The following is a 21,581-nucleotide window of genomic DNA, read 5'->3' on the forward strand; positions in this document are numbered from 1 at the left end:
ACATATCTGTAAGGAGGGTACCCTATACTACGATATTACCAAGTATGAGGGAAATTCACTCAGACAAAGATGTTTTTCATGGCACTGTCCTGCCTATCCATAATATATTTTCATCATTGGGCAACAGAAAATGCCATGCATTAATGGTTGCTTCAGGTTCCTGTGTTTTCTATTAGTTGACTTTCGTTGAATGTTTTTGTGTATTTCTTTGAAGACATACCCTACATAAATGGACGCAAACGTTCACCACAGAACTCCCTACCAAGCCAGTGTGGATCAACTGACTTCAGTGGATTTAGGGGGAGCCGAGGAGACAGACGATGAAACAGAGGAGGAAGAAGGTGAAGAAGAAGGAGAGGAGGAGGAGGATTTGGATGAGCCCCTCAGCAGTGTGGAATTGTCTAGAAGAATGAGGAATTTGGTGGATCCAGGCCCATTCAAACACAACCGTAAAGTAGTCCTGGCAGCTCTCCCTTGTTTTCTCATCATTCTGGCCATTTGTGGAGAACCGTAAGGAAATACTTTGAATTCATCGTCTTGATAGATTTAGATTTCTCTTGTAATGTCTGGGACATTATTAAAACGATCTTTGTTTGCCCTTTCCTAATTCGATATTATAACTTTTCTTGAAGATGAAGATATATCTTCATATGGGCTCTAACACAGGCATCAGGCTCACTTGAAAAATGTTGACACCTAGTTTTATATATGCAGGGGTTCAAAAATTTTTAAGGGAGTATAGTGCCTGTGGACTCTGAATAACAAAAGAAAACTCGAGTACTAAATGAGGGAACACAGAGATACACATGAACCTATGAAATTCTGGACCAAATTTACATAAAAGTAATAATCCTATGTTAAAAAAGTACAAAAGAATCGCAGGAAACAAATTTGAAAGGGAAATTATTATTTTTTGGCAAAATCTGCAAGGACCAATGGTCATGCAGAAAAAAAACTGCATTATGATATTTTTGGGGTTGACTGCATATATTTCAAAACTGAAGAACATCACATCATAGGCTTGTATCCTGTATATAGTAATTTAGTGCTGTCTGTGATGAAACATTCTATATCAGTATATTGATTCCTGAAAAGGTGTCTATACATCAGTTAATTAACTTAATTGTATAACTTTAAAAAACAAAAATAAAAAAACATTCAGAGTAAGAGAGACAACACTACTAGTTTATTGAATGTTAAGATATTTTGTTGCTTTTCCACTTGTTAATAAATTTATTAAAAATGAGCAAAGAAAATTGCACAAAAACCAATATTATTTGAACAATTTTAACAATAAACTAAAAGATGTAACAAGATGAATGAGAAATTTTAAAAAGAGAATTATGGACTAGTATGTGAATTTTAAACGAAAACAAGAGCCTCATGGGCCATACGTAAATGTCAAACCGGACAGGAATGGAAGAGGAAATTCCAGAGATTTTGTTAAGGTAAAACAATGAGTATTGTATTTCAGAAATTTAAATCAATGATACTTTGATATGGAATCTGTGAACGACAGCTCTATAGACAATTACTATTAATTAAATGATCATTGTTAAGTATCATTAAAAAAAGAGGAGAGGGATTTGTATTAAAGTTGTTAGAACTTGTTCCCAATCCTTTTGATTTGATCAATAAAATATGTTCAAAACAAACAATTAAAAAAAGTATCAATGAAATTTTCTGGTCAAGTGAAAATGGAGTCTTGACAGGTACCTTAAATATTCTAATTTCATGTGACATGTACTTGTCTTGATAGAAGAAAAGGTATTACTGGAAAACATGGGGTGCCTACATGCATCAGTGTATATTCCATACTTATAATGACGTGTGGGTGTGAGCGCTTTAGTTAGAGTGAAGTATACAGAATAAAAGTAGATTTTGATAGAGTATTTAGAAATCATTGCTTGATGGCAATGCAAAAACTGTTTATGTTCATGATGTTAACAATTGTTAAGTTGTGGTTAACAGAGTCCAATCCAAAACTGGTACTCTGTCAAACACTGTCATACAGTACAAGTGTAAGATGTTTTATATATTTGTAGACTGTTGATGCTGGTGTCAGTGGGACTTATCCTGATTTTAGTGGTGGACACGGGGAGCAAAAACCAAAGGCAAGTCTGGCTAAAACTTAATTTTATTTTATGCAAACATTTTAAAAGGCTATGTACAAGTCTGATATTTCGACAAATTTGATCACTTGTAAGATATCTAACATGCCATATATAAACAGAAATATTTGGGTTTAAATCAATGTTTACAAACAACTGTATATGTCACTTTGACATTTGTAATCCATATTCAACAGAGACTCTGCAGTTGTCTTGAATTCATTATGCTGCATGATGTCAGAAAATGGAGGATGACTGTTTGTTGTTTTTTGTAGGACGGTGATGGTTTTCACCTTTGTATTCATTCCATGTCACATGACCATTCTGTATTTCACATTTCCTCTTGTGTGGTAAGTTTCACCTCATTTTCATTACGCAGAATTATTTCAGACAGACATCTAATATTTACATAATTCAAAAAACAATTTCTATTAATGATTCAGTCAGTGTAGCATGTAGGTCCAAAGGACTAATTCTAATGTACGTTCAATACCTGTATCATACCATTTAAGTGGAATATTTTGTGAGACACAAATTTAGCGATTTTTTCATAAGAATGGGTAGATTTATTTTGTGAGAGCTAATTTTAGCGACTTTATAATTCCAGGAAAGGTAACTATTACCTCTAATATGGAATAAATTGTTCGCGATATTCAATTACATGTATAGTGATATTATCACTTTCGGTAATAATTCCAAAATCAATCATTGCTAAAAATCTTATACAGTATTTACACTTTATTAGTGTAGAGAAAAACTTCAACAGCAAAGACGCACTGTGTATATAACAGATGTATAGGAGCCTTGGTTGTATTGTGTCTGATTGGAGCTTGAACATTTACAGGGTGTCGTTAGTGAACTTTGTGCTGATGATCATGATGAACTCGTTTATATTGCTGACTGGTGGATGGCTTCTGCTTCAGATGATCATCTTTAGGAAACAGGAACCAGAAATCTGTGTGGTAAGATTTATACTAAACTGTGTGGTAAGATTTATACTAATCAGTGTGGTAAGATTTATACTAATCTCTGTGGTAAGATAAGATTTATACTAATCTCTGTGGTAAGATTTATCGTATATACTCGCCTATAAGTTGGTCCGCCTATAAGTCGGTTGTATTTTTGAAGGTTATTTTGTAGGAATTTGCCATTCACCCGCATATAAGTCGGTACAAAGTATTGTCAAAATCGGTTGACAATTTCGAGTCAATGCTCTAGTGTTTGTACCTACATGTATGTTTCAAAAAATATTTTGAGAAATTAATAATTATGAGGTGCTCAATATCTAAGCCATATTTGTTTGGGGTTTAAACACAACCCTTGATCTGTTATGGGCAATGATCCCTTGTTTACCTAAGCAATTATGGTCTCCTAATTACCAGTACCTGACACTGTGTTTACTTAGTGGCATGTGGGATTCTGGTATAATTCATTGTATCAACAATAGAGTTTTTAAGAGTCAAGAATGATGATCTAAATTATCTGTTAACAATATTCAATCTTTTATGAAATATATTTCAGCCGGACCGGTATACATATGAATATTTCAATATTAATTCGGGTTTGTAATTTTGATAGCACATTTTGAAGTATTCAGATACAGGTAAATCGTTTTTGATAAACTCTATAAAACTGTCAATAAGCTTAAAGCAAAGATGCTAGAGTTCCTCATTGACAATATCTGCATAGTCTTTGGAGACCAGGTCTTCCAGCCAACGGTCTATTGACCGATAAACGATAGATTAGTTTAATAGAAAGTATTAGTTACATGTACCGGTATGTAAATAATTTTTAACTAGATAAAAATATGTAAATACTTGTACTTTATACATAATTTTAGAATACATAAACAATACAATATGTCTAGATATTTGTGAACAATAATCATTTGTGTGGTAGTCCATGATAACTGCCGGAGTTGTTTAAAAAACACTACATTATGCTGCCCAGAAAAATACCAATCTTAGGACGCGCCTATAAGTCGGACATAGAGTTTTGGACCAAAAATTTACTCCCAAAAATCCGACTTATAGGTGAGTATATACGGTATACTAATCTGTGTGGTAAGATTTATACTAATAACAAGGTATTAAATTATTACATAATAATTATATTCCCCATAAAGCAATTAAATTTTGATTTCAGCCGTAGTGCATGTTAGTTAGTAAATAAGTACATTAATTTACAAATGTTCTTGCAGAGTGAGGCACTAACTCAGGGTAGTAAGTCTTCATTTCAAGAAAAAAAATTTTTTAACTGTTTTACACCTAACACCATTTTACACTTGATAAACTTTGGGTGTAATCTTATTAATGGAATGTTCTCAGTGTTTATTTGTTTTTGTTTATTATTTTATTGTTTTCAAGTTGTGTTTCATTGTCTGTTAGCCTACTGTAATGTTGGGATATGGGGGTTCATTTTTCTGTTTGTGTTTTTATGTGACGTCACAGAGGGGTTAGTGCCATGCCAGGAATGGCACTAACCCTTAGTGCCATGCCTGGCATGGCACTAACCCTTAGTGCGCATGTCAGTAACCCTTAGTGCCATGCCTGGCATGGCACTAACCCCATCGCTTTGTTCCAAGTATTACCGCGATTCAAACTGCATTTCTCAGTTGTTGTAACAGAAAACAGCAATTTCCACAATTGATCATACATCCAGCCCCGTAAGATCTGCAATAGCTCGATATACAAGCCTGGCCTGCCCTCGCACTTCGCAACGTGCACTTGTCTCGGTTATAAGCAACCCGTCGCATAGAGGAGGAATAAACATACCTACACTTCATCATATCTTCAACTGCGACCATTTGCAACGATTTATAAGAGGCAATGCGACGTTCAAATTCTACAAGGACCAGTACGCCGCAATGTAAACACTCTCTCGATCTGGTATGGCCGCCGCGACCTCGCCTGCTGCAGACTATCTATTTAGCGACGTCACAAATTTAATTCTGACGTAGCGTACACTGATTCCCGTACTTTGGTAATATAACGTAGGAAATATCAACACATTAAAATGTTGCGAATTTTAAAGTCATTTATTCACCATTAAGTTCTCCTATATCATGGTAAACACATATCACGGGTGCATATCCCATGGTATTACGGATCAGCGAGAATAATGGATCGAAATCATTAGAGTTTCATGATCCGCCCCTTGATTTAGGCCCGACTTAAAAGCTCAAATTTAGTGTGCAAAGTCTTCAACTTGGAAGCCAGTGTGACGTGTCGTTGATTGTTACGTCATGGTGAACCATCCCTGTATCTTACAATAAATGCTGGCCGAGTTAGAAGGTGCCCCCCCCCCCCTTTTTTTTTTAAAAAACAGAACATGGTATATGTATGCGACTGTACGCTGATCCTCTTTGTTATCGTGTATATACAATTATGATGTATCATACAGGCCGCATCATATTTAATGACGATTGGATTAGCTGATAAAACAGTGATTCATGATCACAATTCTGTCATCGCCGATGTCTACATAACTCGGTAATTCTTCAATTTTCCAAGCATCGCATGTATTGTTTTTTATAATAATTAGTCTACTATTTTTTTAATTTGGTATTGATCGCATGTATTGTATATTTATTTTAATGATTTTATTATGTTTAGATATTAATTTATAGAGATTTTTTAAAAAGCGTATTTCATTATATACATGTAATATAAAGTTAGCTTATTTTTATGTATATTCATGAAATCTAATTCTGTGTCATTCTATGATATTAAGTTATATGACCGCAAGAAGAAACGGGCCAACAAGTACATTTTTGAAGAATTTGGCTTGAAGATGGAGTTCACCTCAATGATCGCGGGAATCGCCTGTTTAATCGCAGCATTGTATCAGCCCTTCGACTGATCCTGTGAAGTGCAGGTCCTGGGGAGACTCGTGTACCTGAATGGCATCTAACCTGTGCTGCAGACTATCAAGATCCAGTCAAAACGGCCTTTTTCAAGGCCACCAATATTTTAGAAAAGACACCACTATTACAACTTGCAAGAAAGGAATCAATATTGAAAAGTTATGATAAATTGAAGTACAAACGAATTTATATAGTTTTAATATAATTTGAATAACATTAAAGGCATAGGGTCTATCTTTTATCTCAAAAAATGACATCACAATATTTTGCAAGAACTCCAAAAAAGAAATTTGTAGTATTAATTATGAGTTATCTATTAGCCCTATATAAAAATTTTGTCTGGAGGACAATATATTAAACTTGTACCCCGCTGATTGGTGGCTACATACAAACATAAGAGATGCGAAATCAACAGGGTACCAGTTTAGGCAAATGAGAACAGGGAATTATTTTGTAATTACTATCGTTATCCAATGTGTTTGTAAACATTCTGAAGAACATTGTGTGATTTTCTAGTTATGATCTTAAATTTCGCCACCTTTTTGAAACATGCAAAATTTCACCAATATCTTAGACCCTATGCCTTTAAAATGTAACCAAGACTCCTTATAGTATCAATCATATGTAATTATATTTATTGATTATAATTTTCCTTTAATTTTTGTCTCTTTTAAAAGCCACTATGGGCATATCTCTAAAAACGTTTTTAAGGCGGTCAGAATTTACCTCAAGAATTTTTTACGGTTTTCTAAAATCTTATGAATATTGGGAAATCAGTTAGTAAATACTTTCAATACATATATCATCCCGTGGGGATCCGCGGGTTAGAATAGGTCCTCAGTACCCCCTTGCTTGTCGTAGAAGGCGAATAAATGCGGCGGTCCTTCGTTTGATACCGCAAAAACCGAGGCTCCATGTCACAGCAGGTGTGGCACGGTAAAGATCCCTCCCTGCTCAAAGGCCTAAGCGCCAGCATAGGCTTAAATTTTGCAGCCCTTCACCGGCAGTGGTGACGTCTCCATATGAGTGAAACATTCTCGAGAGTGACGTTAAACAATATTCAATCAATACATGTATAGTACATTCATATAAGTTGTCTTTGTTGCGGAAATATAGTAAAAGATGGGGCATTTTGAACCATTTTTGTTGTTAGATTCCATGTCTAATGTTGAATATTTCGTAGCATCATGCATAATCATGCATATTATGAAAGACTTTGTATTTATTATATCACCATGCATATGAAGAGGGAGGACTAAGTTTTTAAAACTTGGGCCCGAAGCCCGATCACTTTGTAATTATATTACACTAAACACATGTACGTTCAAACTAAGTTAGTATTTAATATATGTATTGAATATGTTATAATTGTGTGTGTGTGCGCGCACTCACTTTATTCTGATAAGTACATTCGTACTATTTGCTATGAATATATCAGCCTAATGGACTATCCCTACTTTAAATATTATTTTAATTCAAAGCGTTCAAGAGAAATGGAAGACAAATCTTCTACATGTACTAGATCACTTCCCCCTCATTTTCTTTCTTCTTTTTTTATGAAATCGTTGTTAGGCTAAGTGGACACATTTGGATATAGCTGTTTCGTAGTAAGCTTACGTTGAAGGTCTTTTTTTTTCAATAATAGAAATATGCAAGAATTTTTACCCCTCTATTCAATGTAAACTGCCGAGAACAGTGATCTTACCACACAATGTCTTGGATAGGAACGAATCACAGGGGTTAAGGCTTTTTGGGGCCCGAAATCTAGATATAGATATCTATATTTATGGTAGCACAGAGTTCGGGTCAAAGCGGGCATAGCGTCCCTGTGCCTGCTTGTTATAAGTAGAAATTATTTCAGTCGAGGCTTTATATCGATCGATGAGACAAGCATTATCTGTGGAAAGCCTGGTGTACCTGTAAAATGCGAAACGAAACCTACCCCTACCCCCCCCCCCAAATAAAAAAAAAAAAACAACCCAAATTATTATAGTTTATTGTGAAAAATATCAAGCGCCACTCCATTTTTCCGGCTTTGTCATTTTCTGGAACCCCCCCCCCCCCCATTATCAAAGTAGTTGGTTAAAAGAGAAAAAAACAACAAACTAAAATACTGAAAACGAATCATATAAATATAATATACTGAAAAAGTATTTGTTTTGTACCCTAAAATATAAAGTCTGATTAAAAGCAAGTCAGATATAAAATGGCTGTGTTAGGGGAAAATTGTTAAGGTAGTACTCTACATCGTCATAATGGCTGACTTCCTTTAAAAACATGGATGAAAAATCGATATCAGCAATATTTGACTTGTCCTTTTCAATTTAAATACCTAACCGAGTAGCGCAGCAGGTTAGAATACCGACTGCAAAAAGAGAAAGAAAGAAAAATAGAGAGGGAAAAAAAAAAAGAATACCGACTGCTGAACTGTAGGTCGCATGTTCGAGTCCAGCAGGGGTTTTAATTCTTTTCCAGATTATCTTCGACTAAAACTGTATTTGTTTGACAAAATAAAGTAAATGTGAAAAATTTCAACTTCAAATATTGTACATATTCTTCACTTTTCATCTAGATTAAAATTCTCTGGTGTAGCATACATCCTTAAGAAAATTATTACATATTTTTCAATGTTGTTTCGGGGGAGGGAGGTGGTGGAGATGAAAACCGATTCATTGATTAGGTTCATAAAATCGTCATTTGTTGTGGCAGCCATTAAAACATATAATAAAATTTGTTGAATTATAATTGAAGTCTTTTGCAGTATATCTGTTTCTTACAATATACTATCACAATCGGTGGGAAAAGGAAGGAAAGGGGTAGGGGGTAGGAAATGACAAAGCCGGGAGGCGAGGGTTGGTACCCACAGGCACTTGCTTGATATTTCTCATAATAAATTATGATGATTTTAAGATACATTACATGCATTTGCATGAAGTATATGAAACGGTGGACTCTGAGCATGACTTTCCGTTCTCTCTTTCCTTGTTCATAAGCTCTTTGGTTTTACAAAATGCCGACCTCCTTCCAATATATTTTCCGTGCTCCGTTCCGTTGTCCGTTTAAGTTCTAGACTTACTGCATATTAATAATAATTTCTAACCGAATTGTAATCATATTGCTGACATTTACATGAAAGATTCCTGACATAGTGCAGATTCAAGTTTGTTCAAATCATGGCCCCTGGGGGTATGATGGGGCCACAATAGGGGATCAACGTTTTACATACCAAGATATAGGGAAATATTTAAAAAATTTCTTCTCAAGAACCACTTAGTCAGAAAAGCTGATATTTGCATGAAAGCTTCCTGACTTAATGCTGATTCAAGTTTGTTAAAATCATGCCCCCCCCCCCCCCCCCCCCCCCCGGGTGTATGATGGGGCCACAATAGGGGATCAAAGTTTTACATACAAATATATTGGAAAAATCTTTAAAAATCTTCTGAAGAACCAAGAGGCCAGAAAAGCTGAGATTTACACGAAAGCTTCCTGGCATAGTGCATATTCATGTTTGTTCAAATCATGGACCCCGGGGGTTGGATGGGGCCACAATAGGGGATCGAAGTTTTACATGCAAATATATAGGGAAAATCTTTACATTTAGACCTAGAGTTTCAACACGAAAGAGAGGGGAACAAGGACTTAGTATTGGTTTTAAAAAAAAAAGGGGGGGGGGGGGCTATGGCAAAAATCAAGGTCTTTTTTTATGTAAATGTTTTAAATAAAATTAAAATTGACATTGACTTAGTGTAAGGGAGTTATTAATGTGGAAGAAAATAGTAGTACTCAGAAAAAGCTCACTTTTATACAGCCAGTACTTCGTTTGGGAGACTTTATTATCGGCAGATTATAATCATATGTTGTCTTTCTCATTAGAAATACTTCTTTGGGTTTGCTAATATGGTGTAAAAATTAAAAAAAAATGCATGTTTAGGAAAAGCAGAAAAGGATGTTCCAAGAGAGAGAGAGAATATTTTAATCTCGGTTAAGATTCGGCTGGGCTGAATATTTGGACTGACCGAAGCTGAAAGTAAATTTCCAGACATGAATTATGAAGGACTGCTCCGAGATTCGGTGAAGGCGTCAGTCCAAATATTCAGCCGAGCCGAATCTCAACCGAGATTAATATAAGAATATTTGTGCGAAGTGTGTATGTGAGAGAGAGGATGTGTGCGTAGAGAGAAAAATGGAGATGTGTGTGTGTGTGTGTGGCGAAAGAGAGAGAGAGGGGGGTGGGGGGTGGTAAAACTTCTTTGGAAATTCGAACACACTTTCTCCGTTCTACCCTTAACTCCACATCTAAATGTATGCTGAAAAATGGCACACAAAAGAATGAATGAATGTTAAAGGCGAGCTCAAAGACTTACTGGTTTTAAACAACTTTCAATACTGTAGAAATCGCATTATGGTTACACGATGTTAGTATACTTTTTAGCCGAGTTGCAACGAAGTTGAACTCGTTTTAATTGCTTAAGTGCCAAACCTGCATATCATCATTTTTATTGAATTTCAAAAAGGGGGATGGGGTGTGTGCCCCCCTCCCCTTTCCGGATATCTATGCTGTGTTTAACATATTTTGTATCTCACAAATATTTTATTTAAATAGTAAAATATTTTAAAAATTACAATCAATGCATTTTTTCCCCATATAAAACCATGAAATTCCCTCACCCACTAAATTTAGACCCCAGGTTATGTTTTAAATATTGTAGTAACTAACGTTAACTGTACATTTCCCGCTGTTTACAAATTACTTTATGAATAATTAAGTAACTTGCATTTACAAATTTATTATTCATGGCAGCTGCATATTTAAAAAATAATTCACTTCGTACTGTTGAGTTGTTGGCGGTCTCCAGGTAAACTATCTTCTTTTTACTATATTCAATGTTCATATTCATAATTTTCTTTCCAATCGGGATCGGATGCATCAGTTTCATATTCGTGTCAGATTCATGTTCATCTTCGATTCATGTTCAGAAACATTTCTATTACTGACAGAAAAAAAAACGTTCACAGGTATGTGTATATCTATTACATAACACTTCCTGTCTGCTTCAACACCCCAGACATCGATCGGCGCATGCTTTACCCGTGAAACAGCAAAAGTAACTATTCTATTGTGTAATTCTTACATCCTGGGTATTGTTATCTTCAATGTTTTATCAATTTTATTAGCATTATTTTTTCTTTCTGAATTACAAATGAAAGAAAATATAACAAATGAATGATGAGGCCAAATTCAACTAATTAGTAAATTATCAACCATTGTCACAAAAAATATTGGGCGGATGGGAGAATTTTATTTTTTTAATTTTTATTTCCCGGGGGAAAAAATCATGACAAAAGGCATCACACAATGTGTTAATCAAGTTAACATTCAAAGAATCCTTGGTAGAAGATGTAAAACCAACATTCTGTGACTTTGAATCATTCACTCAAGTCACTGGGAAGCAAGTTTGTTGGAAATCGTAATTTTTGCGAGGCTCTTTTTTGAGGGGCGGGCGGGATGGGATGATAATCAATCAATTAATTTTAATCAATCTATTTAAAATCAGACTTCTTAGATCCGCACCGAATACTCTGCGTATGGTAGCGATTGTGAGCGTAAATCTTAGGATCTGATTTTGATTAGATTAGATTTTAATTGGGCTTAAATAGGAGATATATTTCAAACCCCATAACTTCTGTAAAATCTAGTGCGGGGGGGGGGGGGGGGGGGGGGGGGGGGGGGGGGCAATAAAGTTGCACCCACTCCCCACTAAAGTTCCAGTAAATCTATCACTTACTAAATATTGTGACCCGATGTAATGGGCAGGCTCGCGCTAAGAAAAGAAACTTAGCCGAGTTTGAGTTATAAGGAAATCTTGGTTATACATTAAAGGCGTCTTCACATTAATATTTCCCTCAAAATTTCTTATAAACCAGCTTTACTTCCCCATAAATACATAATATAGATTCGTGTATGCTTCGATGTATCATTATACATTTGCAATTTATTACATTTCTTGCAAGTTGTAATAGTGGTGTCTTTTCTAAATTATTGGTGGCCTTGAAAAAGGCCGTTTTGACTGGATCTTGATAGTCTGCAGCACAGGTTAGATGCCATTCAGACACACGAGTCTCCCTAGGACCTTCACTTCCCAGGATCAGTCGAAGGGCTGATAGAATGCTGTGATAAAACAGGCGATTCCCGTGATCATTGAGGTGAACTCCATCTTCAAGCCAAATTCTTCAAAAATGTACTTGTTGGCCCGTTTCTTCTTGCGGTCATATAACTTAATACCATAGAATGACACAGAATTAGATTTCATGAATATACATAGAAATAAGCTAACTTTATATTGCATGTAGACCTATATAATGAAATACGCTTTTTAAAAAATCTCTATAAATTAATATCTAGATCTAAACATAATAAAATCATTAAAATAAATATACAATACATGCGATCAATACCAAATTATAAAAAATAGTAGACTTATTATTATAAAAAACAATACATGCGATGCTTGGAAAATTGAAGAATTACCGAGTTATGTAGACATCGGTGATGACTGAATTGTGATCATGAATCACTGTTTTATCAGCTAATCCAATCGTCATTAAATATGATGCGGCCTGTATGATACATCATAATTGTATATACACGATAACAAAGAGGATCAGCGTACAGTCGCATACATATACCATGTTCTGTTAAAAAAAAAAGGGGGGGGGGCACCTTCTAACTCGGCCAGCATTTATCTTATCAAACTTTTGTAAGATACAGGGATGGTTCACCATGACGTAACAATCAACGACACGTCACACTGGCTTCCAAGTTGAAGACTTTGCACACTAAATTTGAGCTTTTAAGTCGGGCCTAAATCAAGGGGCGGATCAAGAAACTCTAATGATTTCGATCCATTATTCTCGCTGATCCGTAATACCATGGGATATGCACCCGTGATATGTGTTTACCATGATATAGGAGAACTTAATGGTGAATAAATGACTTTAAAATTCGCAACATTTTAATGTGTTGATATTTCCTACGTTATATTACCAAAGTACGGGAATCAGTGTACGTTACGTCAGAATTAAATTTGTGACGTCGCTAAATAGATAGTCTGCAGCAGGCGAGGTCGCGGCGGCCATACCAGATCGAGAGAGTGTTTACATTGCGGCGTACTGGTCCTTGTAGAATTTGAACGTCGCATTGCCTCTTATAAATCGTTGCAAATGGTCGCAGTTGAAGAGATGAAGAAGTGTAGGTATGTTTATTCGTCCTCTATGCGACGGTTTGCTCATAACCGAGACAAGTGCACGTTGCGAAGTGCGAGGGCAGGCCAAGCTTGTATATCGAGCTATTGCAGATCTTACGGGGCTGGATGTATGATCAATTGTGGAAATTGCTGTTTTCTGTTACAACAACTGAGAAATGCAGTTTGAATCGCGGTAATACTTGGAACAAAGCGATGGGGTTAGTGCCATGCCAGGCATGGCACTAAGGGTTACTGACATGCGCACTAAGGGTTAGTGCCATGCCAGGCATGGCACTAAGGGTTAGTGCCATGCCAGGCATGGCACTAAGGGTTAGTGCCATTCCTGGCATGGCACTAACCCCTCTGTGACGTCACATAAAAACACAAACAGAAAAATGAACCCCCATATCCCAACATTACAGTAGGCTAACAGACAATGAAACACAACTTGAAAACAATAAAATAATAAACAAAAACAAATAAACACTGAGAACATTCCATTAATAAGATTACACCCAAAGTTTATCAAGTGTAAAATGGTGTTAGGTGTAAAACAGTTAAAAAAATTTTTTTTCTTGAAATGAAGACTTACTACCCTGAGTTAGTGCCTCACTCTGCAAGAACATTTGTAAATTAATGTACTTATTTACTAACTAACATGCACTACGGCTGAAATCAAAATTTAATTGCTTTATGGGGAATATAATTATTATGTAATAATTTAATACCTTGTTTAATCTCTGTGGTAAGATTTATACTAATCTCTGTGGTAAGATTTATACTAATCTCTGTGGTAAAATTTATACTAATCTGTGTGGTAAGATTGATACTAATCTCTGTGGTAAGATTTATACTAATATGTGTGGTAAGATTGATACTAATCTCTGTGGTAAGATTGATACTAATCTGTGTGGTAAGATTTATACTAATCTCTGTGGTAAGATTTATACCAATCTGTGTGGTAAGATTTATACTAATCTCTGTGGTAAGATTGATACTAATCTCTGTGGTAAGATTTATACTAATCTCTGTGGTAAGATTTATACTAATCTCTGTGGTAAGAGTTTAGGGTGATCTCAGAGGAGGAATTGTACAGAAGGCTTCATATTTGTTTTGAAACATTTAATATTTGGAAGAATATGCATGAAACAAACACATGGGAAATATTAATTGTAAATATTTTAATCATAAAAATTGTGTTCTATTTCATATGATAAAATGATACTAAATCAGTAAGCATATATGAATAGAAGACAGGTGTCTACTTTCAGTTTCTAGGTACCAATTAATCCAATAACATACTGATTTTGAAGCAATAAAGATGTATATAAATGTAATACAATTGTCTACAGGTTTTGATTCATTCAATAACTTTATGTTGAATCTGAAGTAATAAACATGTATAAATGTATTACAAGCAACTTTCACTTTGTACATGTAGGTCAACCAATAATTGAAGCAATACAAATAACTGTATACAAATGTCATACGATTGTCTACTTTCAGTTTCTTGAGGCGATCCTTTTCTCGGCGTACCCATCTCTCTCAGCATGCCTCATGACCTGGGCTACTGCAACATTTATCCCTCTTAAATATGTTCCGTTTGTTTTGCTGTTTATAGGGTGAGTTGGTTGTCGTGATTTGTGTACCTGTAGATAAACAAGAGCATCAGAACAGTAGAATCATGGTTCCAGATTCAATGCTTTAAACCTTTAATGAATGGTGTATATTTCGGCAGACCCTAGAATGTGATATTAAAGGTGACATGACTGGCTATTTCTGTTATACCCCATACAACGAGTTGTGGAGGGTTTAATGTTTTTGACCCATTAGTCAGTCCGTCAGTCCTGTTCTTGTCAGCGCAACTCCTCTGAAATTATAGAGTAGAATTTTAGGAAACTCTGTAGTTGATATGGTGCTGATGTGCACACTCGCAGGAAATTCTGATGTGATATTTTTTCTTGGAGTTATGTGAAATATGGCCTCCATCAGTCCTGTTCTTGTCAGTACAACTCCTCAGAAATTGCTTGACAGGATTTCATGAATCTTTGTATTTAATAAGAATTTGGATATTTGCAGGAAATTCTGATTTTATGGGGTTTTTTCTGAGTGTTATGCCTCTTTGAATTTAGAAGTTTGGCCAAAATTAAAAATGTTTGTCAGCACAACTCTGAAACTGCTGAACAGAATATCGTGTTAGTTTGTATTCAATAAGGGCATACTGAATAGATATGCACATTCATGAGATTCTCAGAAATTCTGATTTGATTTTTTGCTGGGTGCTATATACCTTTTGAGTATAGAAGTTTGGCCAAAGTATATTATTTTGTGCAACTTGCGTGAAACCAGTTTTTAAGCAATATGTACTTGTAATTGAATTATTTCTGTTTTAATCTTGTACACAATTTACATTTCTAAATAACATTATGTATCATTTGAGTAGCGTCATCTAAATAGTACAGTGAAGCACAGAGGCATAAGAATTATGATGTATTTATGCATAGCATTGTCATTCATTGTGTGTAGCATTGTCATTCATTATCTGTAGCATTGCCATTCATTGTGTGTAGCATTGTCATTCACTGTGTGTAGCATTGTCATTCATTGTGTGTAGCATTGTCATTCATTATGTGTAGCATTGCCATTCATTGCGTGTAGCATTGTCATTCATTATCTGTAGCATTGTCATTCATTGTGTGTAGCATTGTCATTCACTGTGTGTAGCATTGTCATTCATTGTGTGTAGCATTGTCATTCATTGTGTGCAGCATTGTCATTCATTGTGTATAGCATTGCCATTCATTGTGTGTAGCATTGTCATTCATTGTGTGTAGCATTGTCATTCATTATGTGTAGCATTGTCATTCATTATGTAGCATTGTCATTCATTATGTAGCATTGTCATTCATTGTGTGCAGCATTGTCATTCATTGTGTATAGCATTGCCATTCATTGTGTGTAGCATTGTCATTCATTGTGTATAGCATTGTCATTCATTGTGTGCAGCATTGTCATTCATTGTGTATAGCATTGTCATTCATTGCGTGCAGCATTGTCATTCATTGTGTATAGCATTGCCATTCATTGTGTGTTGCATTGTCATTCATTGTGTGTAGCATTGTCATTCATTGTGTGTAGCATTGTCATTGTGTGTAACATTGTCATTCATTGTGTGTAGCATTGTCATTGTGTGTAACATTGTCATTCATTGTGTGTAGCATTGTCATTCATTGTGTGTAACATTGTCATTCATTGTGTGTTGCATTGTCATTCATTGTGTGTAGCATTGTCATTCATTGTGTATAGCATTATCATTCATTGCGTGTAGCATTTTCATTCATTATGTGTAGCATTGTCATTCATTGTAGTGGTGTGGGGTAAGTGAGCTAGCTCACTTTATTTCATCTCTTTGGTTTATCATACAAAAATTCTAAATAAACAAATAGTGCACTTTCTTGACAATGTAACAAAATTTGTCCTGATTAACAATTGGAAGACATTTCCAGGATGACATGAAACGCTATTCGGCATTATTCAGTGTTGTCTCATAGGTGTTACATTTCACATGTTCAATGAGCTTATTCAGCTATGAATATCCGAATATTCAAGAAACTTTGTCTTATTTTTGATGTGGTACATGTACATGAATTTTTTTTTTGTAATTCTTTATGTTGTGTTGTCTTCACATACTACACATCACACAGAGTTTTAGTTTACAGGATTGTCAGAACTTTTGAGAAGCTAAAACGTGAATACATTTTTACTGTAAACTAAAATACGATTCTGAATTTACACACATGGCTGGTCATGTTGCTTCAGTTAAACTTTGATAGATCTTCTTTTTAATGTGAAAATCCAGAAGCATTTTCTTTTGAATCTTAAGTAATGCCAGTTTATGACCAACAAGATTCTATGAATACAGTTGACTCTCGATGGCTTAAACTTCAAACTCTCAATGTTGTTGATCTTTCAAAGTGAAATCCAAGTCCAATCTTCTTCTATATATAACTAAGGAAATTTATTCCTGATCTCTTACATTTTCGATCTCCTGAAGGAAAATCTGGGACAAATAGTATGCATATGATTATATTTCACTCTTCAAACTCCAGTTTGTTGTGTATTTCAGCTGTTAATGAAGTGGATAATTAATTCTGAGTGGACTTTACTTGGAAAAATTATATAGCTTGCATGGGCAGTGTGTTCATTTATTCATGTGGCACTTCATTGCTGATAGCCTTCCTGGTCACTGTAGGTGTTAATTACATATGTATGTGATTAAGATAATTAGTTTTAGCACTGAATTAGGTATGAAATTTGTATTGCCAATTTCTAGATTTAGCCAACTCTTAAAAACTTCAACTCTTGATATCTCAAAGTTTTTTAACAGTCCCTTGGACTTTAAGTTAACGAGAGTTTCCTTATTTCATATTTAAGTTGATGTGTGATTTCCTGCAAAGCTCTGTATTAATGTGTTTTTTTAATTTCAGGTTTGTTTTATTCCAAGTTTTCATGACCCCAGCATCCTCTTCTTTTAAACATAACCTGAAGGACCACAAAGATGATGTCAGTATTCTGAACAACAGAGTGATCGCTGTCATGGCAGCTGGATTTTGTTTACTTCCTGTTTTCATTCAGCTCCTCATTGGTCTTTATCAGAGAGGGATCGATGGAGTCATTCAGTTCGGGTTTTTTGTATGTATCATAGAGTTTCATTTTGTGAAATATACTTTCCATGATTGTACTCTGAGAAACCAGCTACTAAGTCATTTGTTGATTTAAAAATCAATTTTTTAAAGAATTTTTCAAGAAATTCATTTCCCTAAGGTCAGTGGCCCTATCAGAAAAACATTTAATTATGACTAAGGCAAAAGAAATTTCTTTCTGCCTTTCAAAGAAATATACATCACAAGGTCATAAGTAGGTATTCAAATTCCTTTAACCATGGATATTCTTTATACTACTTCAAAACATCTGTGAAAGATGAGATATAAGGAAACTATAGTGTTTCTAAGTTTTAATCTCATTCATAAGATTTTTGATTTAAGATGCATATTGTTTGGTCTTAGTGCTTTACACAGAAAGCTCTTTGTTGGTATTTGTGAGCTCATATATCAAGTATCATGTGGTCATTATAAGGTTAAACTCACAGAGATCAGCTGACGATACAGGGCTCAGATAATGTTTTGATGACTTTCAGGACCTTATTGGAGAATGTCATTGACATGCGTTGTTATGCGGTTCTTACAGAGCAAGCTTACATATGTACTGGGAATTTTATAGAGTAAGCTTACTGGGGATTTTATAGAGATGCTTGCTGGGAATTTTATATACCGGTAGAGCAAACTTACTGGGAATTTTATACAGAGCAAGCTTACTGGGAATTTTATACAGAGCAAGCTTACTGGGGATTTTATATAGAGCAAGCTTACTGGGAATTTTATACAGAGCAAGCTTACTGGGAATTTTATATAGAGCAAACTTACTGGGGGATGTTTTAATATGGATAAAAATGCCTGCATTATGACATTCAGTAGGGATTCTGAGAAGACCATTATTTTAATTTTACTATTATGAATCAGACAGAAGTTAAGTGTTGAATTGATTAACATAGAGACTTCACATTGATTAACATAGAGACTTCACATTTGGACAGAAATGTCAAAGACAAAGCTACACACCTGGTTAAGATCTAGGTCATATGTCAAGTTCAAATTTTTAACTACAGGGCTTGGCCTTACTTTTTAGCATTCAACTTTTTTCATTTCCATGAACACAGTCATGCTATTTCTGTTGATAGTTTATAAGATTACTGTTTGCAACAAAATGCATGGAATTTGTTTGTTAAGGTAACATAAAGTAATGAAAATAACTGATACATTGTGAAACTGTTTGCTTAATTGATACATATCAATGCTGTAATTGTTACTTTGACTTTCAGTGTGAGTTGGTCTTCCTGTTGTGTTTGGCTGTATTTTTAACCACGTTGATGAGTATCAGACACATTGTGGAGGTCCTGGGTAAGTGAATGGGCTTATGTCTGTCTGGACGTCTGTTATCAGTAAACTTCACATTTGTTGGAACCATTGCATCAATGTCTACCAAAGTATCCTTAAGTTTAGTAAAGGGAATTCAAGTTTGTATAACTAAAGGGTTTTCTTTTTGCATGGGGAGATAATTAAGAAAAGTGAAAAAGAGTGGGATATTGAGAACATTTTCTCCTAAGGCACTCAGGGTTCCAACTTTGACAAAATACCAAGTGGGCCCCTAAAGAAGAAATCTTTTTAGTCCACATGAAATTTTAGTAGCCCACACATATGAAATTTAATAAAATGTTGGGTTTTTTTACAATAAAAAAGAAACACTAGGTCAGACTGCAATTTAATTAAAAAATTAAAATATCAATATTCAAATTCTGTTTCCATTTCTGTAATTGTTTCAAACACTTCTCTCTCTCCTTTCCCTCTCTCATTTCCACTCTCATTTTGTTAACCTAGCAAAAACATCAGAGTTTATGGACTTAATGATCTTCGTGGTATCTGACTTCAACACACGCTTCTTCAGATTTTCTATGTGATTTCGAAAGTTCTCAGCTTTACAATGCTGTCAAGTTTATAACTTGGGCAAGCTGTTATAACAATTGGACCTTTTGTGTCATGTTTTGTACACACAGCACATGGCACCCCCTTTTCGCTGTCATCGAGCCATATTCTCCCTTCTTTCTACTTTGAAAAAACAGACGCTTTCTCTTCGTTTGAAGTAACCCTTGCGTTGTTCAACTTCTTCTGGTTTACATTTTGGAAGGTTTGATACCTTATACACCAGGAATGTCTCACAAAGTGGCAAAATCTCAACCGGAAATTGAACTTTGTTTATATTAGGACTCAGATCGGTCAGAAAGATTGATTGATTGTATCTTGCTTAACGTCTCGCTCGAGAATTTTTCACTCATATGGAGTCGTCACCAAGACCGGTGAAGAGCTTCAAATTTAGGCCTATGCTCGGCGCTAAAGGCCATTGATCAGTGAGGGTTCTTTAGCGTGCCACATCTACTGTGACACGGGTCATCCGTTTTTAAGGTCATCTCCGAGGACCCGTGACATTCACACCTGATGCCGAGCGTTTGGCAATGGAACTGTCACTACCTGTTTTAACAACTTAAGTCTGTCGCAGCCGGGATTCAAACCCTTGCCTTCTGCATGTGAGGCGAATGCTCTAACCTCTCGTCCACCGCGGCGGTCGGTCGGAAAGAAGAATGTTGATCAGACAATTACGGTCGCCAAGTGGGCAACGAGAACGTAATTTGGGTGCCCATAAGCGAAGTATAGTCGTCAATGCGAGTGGGTGAGTTGTAATTTGGAACCCTGGGCACTGAACCAAAACACCACAACTTGCTTAGAAGAGACAAAATAGATCAAACCAATGAACCATGAACTCCATGGCCTTGATGGCTGCAAGAGAATCTCATTGTTTTACATAGGAATACATGTATATAGAAACAATCTTTTAAAATATTCTGTCAAGAACTCTAAGGATGTAATTTGTAAAGTGATATGCAAGCATCCACTTGTAATGTAAATTAAGTTTTGCTCATGTCATGGTATGTTTGACAGGATTTCAGTACAGCCTTGTGATACAGTTACGCAGTCTGTGTGGGGGCGTGTCTGCCTTCCTGTCCTACCCAGTGTTCCTAGAGTTAGGAGTGACATCACACTTCCTGTCATGGCTGCCCTTTGCAGTGGGAGTGTATGCGGTGTATGGGACACTGCTCAGCTATAAAAAACTCAAGGTCAGAGAAAAAAAATCATGTCCTTAGTTTAGAACTTAAAAAGGAATACAAATGCAACAATTTGTTGGACTAAGGACACACTTTTGAGTTTGGGAATACACAGAAAAACACACGTATATATAGCATTGATAAATGACATATTTTCATAGTATGTGCAACTGAACTTTAGTTACTTTATTTGAATACAAAATTTTAAAGTACTCTTACTATGGGAATGAATCCTTTAATTTGCTGTTTGATGTCTTTTTCAGTTTGTTTCTACAGTATTCTTTGTAGTGGCCGTGGTGCTCTCATTGGTGTGGGCAATCAAATTGCCATGGAAACTTTCATATCCTTTATCTGAAGAAAATCATTCTTATTCACATGGAAATTTCAACAACGCCTTTCTTTCATATTTGTCTTAGTGAGCCATTCATGCAAGTATTGATAGACACAATAGAGGGTCACACCACTGATTCAAGAATGAAAGAAGTCGAGACGTAGATGCTGTTCATGCTGTTCTATGATACTGCAGTCTACATGATATTGTGTAATAGTAATAGATAATCGTAGGCATCTAATAGAAATTTTAGTTT

The 21,581-nt window shown here is 35.4% G+C and overlaps 1 protein-coding gene across 1 annotated transcript in view; it reads left to right on the forward strand.

Moving 5' to 3' along the window:
• Positions 1-211: 211 nt before the first annotated feature.
• The window catches only part of LOC125674965 (uncharacterized), a 32,264-nt gene continuing 10,894 nt past the window's right edge, over positions 212-21,581 (forward strand). Inside the window, exons 1-9 of the mRNA XM_056158222.1 lie at positions 212-510; positions 2,046-2,114; positions 2,387-2,461; positions 2,956-3,073; positions 14,727-14,842; positions 17,708-17,912; positions 19,159-19,237; positions 20,831-21,006; positions 21,258-21,333. Coding sequence (XP_056014197.1) covers positions 230-510; positions 2,046-2,114; positions 2,387-2,461; positions 2,956-3,073; positions 14,727-14,842; positions 17,708-17,912; positions 19,159-19,237; positions 20,831-21,006; positions 21,258-21,333 — 1,195 coding nt within the window. The 5' untranslated portion in view covers positions 212-229. The remainder of the gene's footprint in view (positions 511-2,045; positions 2,115-2,386; positions 2,462-2,955; positions 3,074-14,726; positions 14,843-17,707; positions 17,913-19,158; positions 19,238-20,830; positions 21,007-21,257; positions 21,334-21,581) is intronic.

Source organism: Ostrea edulis, chromosome 3, assembly GCF_947568905.1.
Source record: "Ostrea edulis chromosome 3, xbOstEdul1.1, whole genome shotgun sequence".
Classification (NCBI taxonomy): domain Eukaryota; kingdom Metazoa; phylum Mollusca; class Bivalvia; order Ostreida; family Ostreidae; genus Ostrea; species Ostrea edulis.